Source organism: Aethalodelphis obliquidens, unplaced genomic scaffold, assembly GCF_003676395.1.
Source record: "Aethalodelphis obliquidens isolate GAN/ISIS:26980383/991018 unplaced genomic scaffold, ASM367639v1 scaffold4, whole genome shotgun sequence".
In the NCBI taxonomy this organism is placed as follows: Eukaryota; Metazoa; Chordata; class Mammalia; order Artiodactyla; family Delphinidae; genus Aethalodelphis; species Aethalodelphis obliquidens.
This window is the reverse complement of record NW_020837948.1, coordinates 57,266,143-57,278,371: the sequence shown is the minus strand read 5'-3', so window position 1 is coordinate 57,278,371 and position 12,229 is coordinate 57,266,143. Positions and strand designations below refer to the sequence as shown.

The following is a 12,229-nucleotide window of genomic DNA, read 5'->3' as shown; positions in this document are numbered from 1 at the left end:
CATAGTGCTTGTGTTCAAGTCACCCTTATTTTACTTAATAATGGCCCAAAAGCTCAAGAGTAGTGATACTAGCAATTCAGGTATGCCAGAGAAGCTATAAAGTGCTTTCTTTAAGTGAAACGGCGAAAGTTCTCAATAAAGAAAGAAAAAAATTGTATGGTGAAGTTGCTAAGATCTACAGTAAGAACGAATCTTCTGTGACATTGTGAAGAAGGAAAAAAATCTGTGCTAATTTTGATGGTGGACCTTCAACTGTAAAAGTTAAGGCCACTGTGTATGATAAGTGCTTAGTTAAGTTGGAAAAGGCATTAAATTTGTACAATAAAACATTTTGAGTAGGCAGGATCAAGATGGCAGAGTAGGAAGACCCTGAGCTCACTTCCTGCCAAGGACACATCAAGACTACAACAACATATAGGACAACTCTCTCTGAGAATGACCTGAGGACTAGCAGAACAGCTTTTATAAAATTAAGGATATAAAGGAAAAATGGATAAACAACAAGGTCCTACTGTATAACACAGGGAACTATATTCAGTATCCTGTAATAAACCATAATGGAAAAGAATATGGAAAAGAATATGAAAAAGAATATATATATATGTATGTATACATATATACATACATATATAACAGTCACTTTGCTGTACAGCAGAAACTAACACAACATTGTAAATCAGTTATAGTTCAATAAAATAAAATCTTTTAAAAAAGGATATAAGGGGCTTCCCTGGTGGTGGCCCAGTGGTTGAGAATCCGCCTACCGATGCAGGGGACACGGGTTCGTGTCCCGGTCCGGGAAGATCCCACATGCCGCGGAGCGGCTGGGCCCGTGAGCCATGGCTGCTGAGCCTGCGTGTCTGGAGCATGTGCTCCGCAACGGGAGAGGCCACAACAGTGAGAGGCCCGTGTACCGCAAAAAAAAAAGGACTTGTTTAGGGACCTTTGGGACAGCATCAAGTGTACTAACATTAGCATTATAGGGGTTTAGAAGAAGAGAAAGAAAGGGGAAATGTGTTTGATGAAATAATGGCTGAAAACTTCCATAACCTGGGAAAAGAAACATATCCAGGTCCAAGAAGCACAGAGAGTCCCAAACAAAGTGAACCCAAAGAGATCCACACCAAAACATGTCATCATTAAAATGGCAAAATTTAAAGGTAGAGAATTTCAAAGGCAACAGGGGAAAACGAAGAGTCACATTTGAGGGAACCTCCATGAGGCTACCAGCTGATACTTCAGCAGAAACTTTGCAGGCCAGAATGGAGTTGCATGATACATTTAAACTGCTGAAAGGAAAAACATAAACAAAAACAAAACAAACAAAAACCTACAACCAAGAATACTGTACCAGGCAAAGTTATCCTTCAGAAATGAAGGAGAGAGAATTTCCCCAATAAACAAAAACTAAAAGAGGTCATCACCACTAAACTCACAAGAAATGTTAAAGGATCTTCTTTACCAAAACAAACAAAACAAAACAAAAAACCCAGCAAAAACAAAACCAAACAAAGGCAATAACAAGAAATAAGAAAATACATGAAGGGAAAAATCTCACTAGTAAAGGCAAATACATCTGACCCTTGAACAACACAGGTTTAAACTTACACATGAATTTTTTTTTCAATAAGTACATTCAGTACTACATGATCTGAGGTTGGTTGAATGCACAGATGTGGATCTGTGGTTACAGAGGGCTGACTATAGGACTTGAGTGTCTGCAGATTTCTGTATCCACAGCAGGCCCTGGAACCTTCTCCCATGGATACCAAGGGACAAGTGTGTATGGTAAAGGCAGTGGATCAACCACTTAAAAAGCTAGTTGAGGGTTAAAAGGCAAAAGTCATAAAATCAACTATAGCTACAATAAGTTATTAAGGGATACACAAACAGTTGTAAAATATGACATCAAAAACAAAATGTGGAGGGGGAGTAAAACTTGTAGAGCTTTTACAGTGTATTTGAATTTAAATGACTAGAGCTAGAGATACGTTGAGATCTATATATTTGTAGGTATATAAACTTCATAGTAACCACAAACCAAAAATTTAAAAAAAGATAAAGAAAGAAGAGAAAGGAACCCAAACATAACACTAAACAAAATCATCAAACCACAGAGTTTAAGAGAAAAGAATAGAGAAGAACTACAGAAACCACCAGAAAACAAACAACAAAATGGCAATAAGTACATACCTATCTATAATCACTTTAAATGTAAATGAACTAAATGCCCCAATCAAAAGACATAAGGTGGCTGAATTGATTTAAAAAAAAAAAATTCCCATCTATTTGCTGCCTACAAGAGACTCACTTCAGAGATAAAGGCAACAGAGACTGTAAGTGAAGGGAAGGAAAAAGATATTCCAAGCAAATGGAAATGGAAAAAAAAAGCAGGGGTAGCAATACACATATCAGACAAAATAGACTTTATTTATTTATTTATTTTACATCTTTACTGGAGTATAATTGCTTTACACTGGTGTGTTAGTTTCTGCTTTATAACAAAGTGTATCAGCTATACATGTACACATATCCTCATATCTCTTCCCTCTTTTGTCTCCCTCCCTCCCACCCTCCCTATCCACACGGGGAGGGGGAAGGGTAATCTGGGACAAAGTGAGAGTGGCATGTACATATATGCCCTGCCAAATGTAAAACAAAATAGACTTTAAAACAAAGATTATAACAAGAGATAAGGAAGGACGTTACATAATGATACAGAGGTCAATCCAAGAGGAGGATGTAATATTTAAACATATATACATCTAACATAGGAGCATCTAAATATGTAAAGCAAATATTAACAGACATAAAGAGATAAATTGACAATAATACAATAATAGTAGGAAACTTTAACACCCTACATACATCAATGGACAGAACATCTAGACCAAAAATCAATAAGGAAACAGTGGCCTTAAATGACTCATTAGAGCAGATGGACTTAATAGATACCTATAGAACATTCTATCCCAAAACTGCAGAATATGCATTCTTTTCAAGTGCACAGGAAACATTCTCCAGGACAGATCACATGCTAGGCCACAAAGCAAGTCTCAGCAAATTTAAGAGGATAGAAATTATATCAAGCATCTTTTCTGACCATAATGGTATAAAACTAGAAATCAATTCCAGGAAGAAAACTGGAAAAAACACAAACACGTGGAGACTAAACAACATGCTACTAAAAAAACCAATGGGTCAGTAAGGAAATCAAAAAATAGCTTGAGATGAATAAAAATAGCAATACAACTTGCCAAAATTTATGGGTCATAGCAAAAGCAGATCTAAGAGGGAAGTATATAGGAATACAGGCCTATTTCAAGAAAGAAGAAAAATCTCAAATTAACAACCTAAGTTTATACCTAAAGGAATTAGAAAAAGAAGAATAAACAAAGCCCAAAGTTAGTAGAAGGAAAGAAATAACAACGATCAGAGTAGAAATAAATAGAGACCAAAACAAAACAAAAAAAACCCAGTAGAAAAGACCAGTGAAACTAAGAACTGTTTTTTTCAAAAGATAAACAAAATTAATAAACCCTTAGACTCAATCAAGAAAAAAAGGCCCAAATCAATAAAATTAGAAGTAAAAGAGAAGTTACAACCAATATCACAGATATACAAAGAATCATAAGAGAATACTACAGAGAATTATAAGCCAAAGTGGACAACCCAGAAGAAATGTATAAATTCCTAGAAACATAAAATCTTCCAAGACTGAATTAGGAAGAAAAAGAAAATCTGAACAGACTGATCACTAGTAATGCAATTGAGTCCGTAATTTAAAAAAACAAAAACAAAAACAAAAACTCCCAACAGACAAAAGTCCAGGATCAGACAGCTTCACAGGTGAATTCTACTGAACATTTAAAGAAGAGTTAATACCTGTCCTTCTCAAATTATTCCAAAAAATTGAAGAGGAGGAAACACTACAAATTCATTCTGAGTGCAGCATTACTCTGATACCAAAACCTGACAAAGACACTGCAAAAAAAGAGAAGATTACAGGTCAGTATTCCTGATGAACATAGATGCAAAAACCCTCAACAAAATATTAGCAAACTGAATTCATCAGTACATTAAAAGGACCATACATGATGATCAAGTGGAGTTTATTCCAGGGATGAGAGGATGGTTCAATATGCACAAACCAATCAACATGATACACCAAATTAACAAAATGAAGGCTAAAAATCACATGATGATATGCAGAAAAAGCATTTGACAAAACCTCTCCACAGAATGGGTGGGGAGGGAACATACCTCAACATAATAAAGGCCATTTACGACAAACCCACCGCTAACATACTCAGTGCCGAAAAGCTAAAAGCTTTTTCTCTAAGATCAGGAACGAGACAAGGATGCCCATCTCACCACTTTTATTCAACATGGTATTGGAAGCCCTAGCCACAACACCGGATAAGAAAAAGACATAAAAGGCATCCAGATTGGAAGGGAAGAAGTAAAACTGTCACTATGTGCAGGTGAAATGATTCTCCATATATAATACTCTAAAGACTCCACCAAAAAACCATTAGAACTAATACATGAATTCAATAAAGTTGCAGGATACAACATTAATATACAGAATCTGTTGCATTTCTATGCACTAATAATGAACCATCAGAAAGAGAAAACAAGAAAACAATTTACAGTTGTATCAAAAAAATCTAATACCTAGGAATAAATTGAACCAAGGAGGTGAAAGACCTGTACTCTGTAAACTAGAAGACATTACTGAAAGAAATAATGCACAAATAAATGGGAATATATTTCATTCTCATGAATTGGAAGAATTAATATTGTTAAAATGTCCATTCTACCCAAAGCAATCTACAGATTCAATGCAATCCCTATCAGAATACCCGTGGCATTTTCACTGAACTAGAAAAAATAATACTAAAGTTTGTATGGACCTACAAAAGACCCCAAATTGCCAAAGCAATCTTGAGAAAAACAACAAAGCTGTGTCATCCTCCCTGGCTTCAAACTCTACTACTATAATAATCAAAACAGTACAGTATTGGCACAAAAACAGACACACAGATCAATGGGACAGAATAGAGAACCCAGAAATAAACCCGTATACATGGTCAATTAATCTATGACAGAGGAGGCAAGAATATACAACAGAGAAAGAGTGATGTTGGGAAAACCGGACAGCTACATGTCAGAGGATGAAACCAGGCCATTTTCTCATGCCTTATACAAAAATTAATTCAAAATTGATTAAAACTTAAATGTAAGACCTGAAACCATGAAACTTCTAGAAAAAAACATAGGCAGTACGCTCTTTGACATTGGCCTTAGCAATATTTTTTTGGATCTGTCCCCTGAGACAAGGGAAACAAAAGCAAAAATAAACAAATGGAACCATATCAAACTAAAAGCTTTGGCACAGGAAGGGAAACCATTAACAAAACGAAATGGCATTCTACTGAATGGGAGAACATAGTTGCAAATGATATGACCAGTAAAAGAATAATACCAAAATACATAACGAACTCATACAACTCAGTCTCAGAAAACAACAATCTAATTTAAAAATGGGCAGAGGACCTGAATAGACATTTTTTCAGAGAAGACGTACAGATACCAACAGGTACATGAAAAGATACTCAACATTACTAATGAAAAGGGAGATGCAGATCAAAACCATGATCAGGGATCAACTCACATCTGTCAGAATGGCTATCATCAAAAAACAAGAAATAACAAGTTGTGGTGAGGATGTGGAGAAAAGGGAACCCTGTGCACTGTTGGTAAATATAAATTGGCACAGCTGCTATGGAAACCAATATGGAGTTTCCTCAAAGAATTAAAAATGGAACCTACACAATTGCACTCCTGGATACTTATACAAAGAAAATGAAAACACTAATTCAAAAAGATACATATACCCCAATGTGATTGTAGTATTATCTTAAATAGCCAAGACATGGAAGCAACCTAAGTGTCCATCAACAAATGAGTGGATAAAGATGTGGTGTATATATATACAATAGAATATTACTCAGCCAGAAAAAAAAAAAGAATGAAATCTTGCCATTTGTGACAACATGGTGGACCTGGAGTGTATTATGCTAAGTGAAATAAGTCATACCGAAAAAGACAAATACTATGTGTTTTCATGTATGTGTGGAATCTAAAAAACAAAACAAATGAATAAATAAAACAGAAACAAAATCATAGACACAGAGAACAAACTAGTTGTTGCCATAAGGGAGGTGAATGGGATGGGAGAAATAGGTAAAGGGGACTAAGAGGTACAAACTACCAGTATAAAATAAAGAAGTCATAAGAATGTAATGTACAGCACAGGGAATATAGTTAATATTATAATAACTTTGTATGGTATATAATCTGTAAAAATATTGAATCACTATGTTGTACACCTATAAATAATATGATATTGTAAGTCAACTATACCTCAATAAAAAAAAAGATATTTCGAGAGACCACTTATGTTATTATAATTCTTTTTATTATTAGTTATTATTGTTAATCTTTTTACCTAATTTAAAAATTAAACTTTATCACAGGTATGTATATACAGAAAAAAACAGTACATAAATGGTTTGGTACTATCCATGGTTTCAGGCATCCACTGGGGTTCTTAGAACCATACTAACACATGGGACTACTGTGCTAACACAGAATTATGTAATCATATGAATTCTGGTTGTAATATTTTTTAAAACGTATCTGAAATTATTTTTCCCTAAGAATCACACTTTACAGAACACAAGAGATGAGAGCATATTTGGAGAACTAATATTTGGAGAACTAATAACCATTCCATATCAAGCGGCAGTGTGTCCGAGTGCCTCCTGTGGGTTTCCCATGGTGCTGATATAGAGGGAGGATAGAGCCATAGGGCAAGTCCTTGCTTCTCTGGTCTTCACATGTCTTTAATCTCCTTGGGGAGGCAGTGCTTACACACAAAGAGCTGTAAAGAGCAATGACTGCAGGATTCCCTAAGTGTGAAGTCCTCAGGAACTGGAGCACTGTGAAGGCTTCATGGAGAGATGGTTCCAAAGCTGGTCCTGAAAGGAAGGATTTTGTAGGGAAGTCATGCTAGGCAGGAATGACCTCATAACTCCAGCTCTATCAATGCTGAGGTTCTTTTAGGGACTAGCTGCAAGGATTAGAGTGACTTCCAATTACAAGCTACCATTTCCAAGGCTTTGCTTACCATCCAACGACAGCTTTTCAGAGTTCATGGAAAGTAACTACTTAGGTTCTAATCCTTGGATATATGGGCTGGTTGGGTCAGGCTGCAGTGGGAAAGGCACAGGTTCTGACAGAATGTCACTCTACCCTCAGGGCTGGCTGCAGTGGACCACATCAACGCTGTTATTCGGGAAGGTGACCCTGAATACACACTGCTTGCACTGCAGAAACCAGAGGCCCAGCTGCCCACTGTTTATCCCTTTGCTGGTGCAATGTATCAGAATGAACTTTTCAACCTCCAGAAACAGAACGCTATGGTAAGTCAGAGGAGACTCCAGGTACGGAGATATTAATTCTGAGTCCTAGCAATGAGGAGTGCTGTTGAGGAAAGGTGAGTGGGAGTGTAGTGTCTTTAATTTGTACCAATCCCTGGTCTCATTGGCCTCCCTGTACCAATTCCACGGCCACCTTCCTCTTTAACTCCTGCTTTTCATCTCCTTAAAGAATCTGAGAGCATAGGTGGGAAATGCAGGCAGGGCTCTACACAAATACACATTGAAAACTAGTTGTTCTCATTCTCTGTGTGATTTTTGGAGAACTTGGGATAAGTTAATAACTATATTGAGATATTTTTAAATATCTAATGTTTTTTGATATAGAAAAATAAGCTCTGAATCTGCATTTCTAGACATTTGCAACCAAGAACATTAGCACCATGGCTTTGATTTTTGTCATTGTGTGCTCCTTGCAATGCTAATAGTATTAAGCAGTAATAATCATATAAGGTCACAGTAAATAAGAGCATATGCACTAGTACAGGATTAAGCCAAACAGTGCAACAGAATGAACAGTACTAGAAGCAGCAGCAAGAATTTCAATTATGAAAGAGCTAATATTTCAAAGACCTGGAGAAAAAAATGAAATCCTTAGAAGTATTTAACCGTGTGGGAAAGAAAACATTACCTCACTACACATAACAGAATAAATTGCCGGTATGAAAGGTTAAGTGTAAAAAATAATTAAACTTCTAAGGAAACATGGAAGGACAATGAATCTGAAAAGCAAAAACAGTACTGCTCCACCAAAAAAAACAAAAGAGGAGGAGGCCAAAAGCATAAACAGGCAGTTCACAGGTATACCAGGATGTTTCACAGTATTATCTATAGTACTGAGAAGATACTACAGATATCTTCTATATCTATATAGAAGATAAACCACGTTTAACTAATAACAGGTTGCACACCCTACTGTTAAGTGGAAAAAATGAAATTGAAATATATAGCATTATCTTGTTTTTTATGATAAGAAAAGAAAAATAATTAAAAAATGAAAATCTCTATAAATGTTTGCATGAATTAAAAATTAATAAAAGTAGGTGACTTAGTTGTTAAGAATCCGCCTGCCAGTGCAGGAGACACGGGTTCAATCCCTGGTCCGGGAAGATCCCACATGGCCGCGGAGCAGCTAAGCCCGTGTGCCACAGCTACTGAGCCTGCACTCTAGAGCTCATAAACCACAACTACTGAGCCCACATGCCTCAACTACTGAAGCCCATGTGCTCTAGGGCGCACGTGCCACAACTACTGAGCTCACATGCTGCAACTGCTGAAGCCTGTGCGCCTAGAGCCCATGATCCACAATAAGAGAAGCCACCGCAATGAGAAGCCCGCACACTGAAACGAAGAGTAACCCCCGCTCAACGCAACTAAAGAAAGCCCGCGCGCAGCAACGAAGACCCAATGCAGCCAAAAAAATTAAAATTAAAAAAAAACAAAAAATAAGTGGCATTCTTTATTTTAAAAAATTAATGAAGTGTATGTCACTAAAGGGCTTGGGTAGTAAGGTTTGTTTTCTTATCCTTGCTTAGTAAGACATGATTCTATAAATAGAAAGATACTAGAGTTGACCCTTAAACGGGTAGGAACTGCGCATACCACTTATATGTGGATCTTTGTCAGTAGTAAGTACTATATTACCAAATGATACGCAGTTGGTTGAATCCAGGGACGCAGTACCTCAGATACAGAGGGACAGGTATATGGAGGATTAATTATACGCAGATTTTGAACTGCGTGGAGGTTCAGCACTCCTAACCCCGGTGTTGCTCAGCGGTCAACTGTATTTTGTAATAAAAGAAAAATAAGTTATTTCCTTAAGCTGCACGTAGGTTCTCTTGATATTATGGTCCCTGTTTCTCTAGCTTTGAAGCCCAAGGCTACTTATACTCTAGCACATTCATCCCCTTTTTCTTTATTTGTCCTTATCTTTTTGGCTGTGTACCACTTTAGATAGTTGTGGTGAATCTCAAATGATTCCATTCTGCTCTTTACCTGTAATTTGATACCTTCCTTATATGTTAAAGTCATAGTTAATGTAAGGTGTTTGGATAAAATTTACATGTTCCCTATAAAAACCTTTCTTCCCATTTGCTTTGGAACGTAAAATTATGCTTTGTTGGTCTAAAATCAATTTGCTGAGAGATTTCTGTGGAGAATCAGCTATAATGCATTTTAATATAAACATTATATATATGAAATATATTCTAAATGTAAAGATAGATATCAGGGTTTTTAAAAATTTGTTTTCATGCTCCCTCTATGTTCCTTCAGTATGATGGAAGAAATAACCCTTTTGAAGTTGGGCCAAGTCAGTATAAAATGGTTAAAAGGAAGACAACATTGAAGGGGGAAAGTGTTCTGTAATCTGAGATGTACTTTTTAAGTAAGCCCAATCCTTACTTGCTTTTCACTAAGATTTACCTCACATGTCTTCAAATATCTAGACCTTAGGGTATGGTTAAAAATTTCTACCCATTTATAACAACGTGACTTAGACTAACTTTTTTTGGAATTAGAATCAATATCCTTGGCTTAAAGACTTTGATTTACTTTTCTGGGGTTATCATCTTTAGGTGAAATTCTCCCCTTTTCCTTACCCTTCGTTCAAACTGAAAATCATTAGCTATACTAATATCTTAACCTTGCACTTGCAGGCAGTAACAACGCTATCTAATCTGTGGCTTCATTATTTGGTAAGATTGAGCCTGTTAGCAGCCGATATAATAGCTGCGAGTAGGAATCAGCTATGGCAATGCAGATGTCTGTGGAATCATAACTGAGGACTGTAATTAACTCAGTGCCCAAAATGATCATCTCAGGAAAACCCAGAAGCCATTGACCTGTTCTTTAAAGCCAATGAAAGATAGGTGGCCAGGGAGCCCTGTGGGTCCTGGGTTCTCACAATCTTTGACTTTTCTTTATTCTTTGAAGTGTACGTTCTGAACCCCCATCACATACACGGGCTGTGTCGATTTGGGGATCTTATACTGCCATATGTTTTCCAACAGAACTACTTGGCCCATGAGGAGCTCTTGATCGCAGTGGAAATGCTATCTGCTGTAGCTTTACTCAACCAGGCCTTGGAGAGCAACGATCTTGTGTCTGTGCAGAATCAACTCAGAAGCCCAACAATGGGCTTCAACAATCTGGACGAGACATACGTGGAACGGTAAGGGAACATTTTCCAAAACTCCTTTCAGTGCAGAAATAGGTGTTTGGTAGATTTGTTCTACCAATTTGAAGGACTTGTTCCTTCCTGAAACAATCCATATACCCATGCTTATTTTCTTGAAAGCCAGTCTACTTTGTTCTGAGAGTCCTAATGTTCAAATCCTACTTCGTATTCCTTCTAGAGGAACAAAGAGTCTAAGGAGGATCCTGTGGCAGTTACTGACTGTCTTTGACATTAGCAAAAATTATTTCATAGGCAAAAAATACATGTTGAAAGCATACCTTCCCTTGGGCTTCTTTTGGAAACGACAGAATGTAGAAGAGTTGGAAACAACTTTAATAATCATCCAGTCCAATTTTCTTGTTTTACTGATGAGGAAACTGGATCTGGATTTGTGGACCCAAAGTAGGGCAGTTGGGCCCCAATCCCCATTCTTTTTTTTTTTTTTTTTTTTTAACATCTTTACTGGAGTATAATTGCTTTACAATATTGTGTTATTTTCTGCTGTATAACAAAGTGAATCAGCTATATGTATACATATATCCCCATATCCCCTGCCTCTTGTGTCTCCCTCCCACCCTCCGCATCCCACCCCTCTAGGTGGTCACGAAGCAGCGAGCTGATCTCCCTGTGCTATGCGGCTGCTTCCCACTAGCTATCTGTTTTACGTTTGGCAGTGTATATATGTCCATGCCACTCTCTCACTTCGTCCCAGTTTACCCTTCCCCCTGCCCATGTCCTCAAGTCCATTCTCTACATTCTTTTGACGATTAAACCAAAGGAATCCTGAGACCACAGTGGATCACGGCAGTGGGTAACAATCTCAACTTAGTGTCTTTTATTTCATGTTCCTGAAATAAACTACTAGATAGTATTGTTGATAGAATTATAAAACACTATAGCAGATCTAGAGAGAAAATTAAGGGGCGGGAAGAAGGAGCCCATTAGAGATTAAGACAAAAGCCCAAGTTAAAATGAGTGAATTTCCATCTTGGATTCTTGTGACCACCAGGGGGAGATGTCTGCATAGATCTTGACAAAAGCACTGTTGTCAAGATACTGGTTCTGGAACTGCTGAAATAGGTAATTCTCTTGGGTCACGTACAGTTGTACAGGAAAAATTACAAAGACTTGTTAGACTTTTTTTTAAATGGTGTTTGACCACTTGTCTATGTAGAGAATGGCCCCAAAGTAGAACAGTGGCTTTTCCTTGTTTTTAGTCATCTTGGAAAAACTGATGCTCTTACGCTACTTAAATTTGACCACCTGTTCCTATAACACCTCAGAGTTTATTTCCAAGGTAATTTATTTCTACCTCCACTGTTTATATTAACGGCACCATCCTCTCCTCCAAGCTTAGAAACTCGAGTTAACTTGAGTTTTCCTCTGACCCTCTGTGAGGCACCCCTGTGCTGTGAATAGTCTGCTCACTTTTCTCCCCAACAGTAGCCAATATGTGTGCACAATACCTCTGCATGATGTTTCCCTTTCCCAGCAACCATCTCATTTAGACATTTTACCTTTGCTTTTGTAATAACCTCCAAAT

The 12,229-nt window shown here is 37.2% G+C and overlaps 1 protein-coding gene across 1 annotated transcript in view; it reads left to right on the top strand.

The window, feature by feature from the left end:
- Positions 1 to 12,229, top strand: part of IQGAP2 (IQ motif containing GTPase activating protein 2) — a 286,526-nt gene that overhangs the window by 176,266 nt on the left and 98,031 nt on the right. The window contains exons 10-11 of the mRNA XM_027100794.1: positions 7,327 to 7,490; positions 10,520 to 10,680. Of these exons, the coding sequence (XP_026956595.1) occupies positions 7,327 to 7,490; positions 10,520 to 10,680 (325 nt within the window). The remainder of the gene's footprint in view (positions 1 to 7,326; positions 7,491 to 10,519; positions 10,681 to 12,229) is intronic.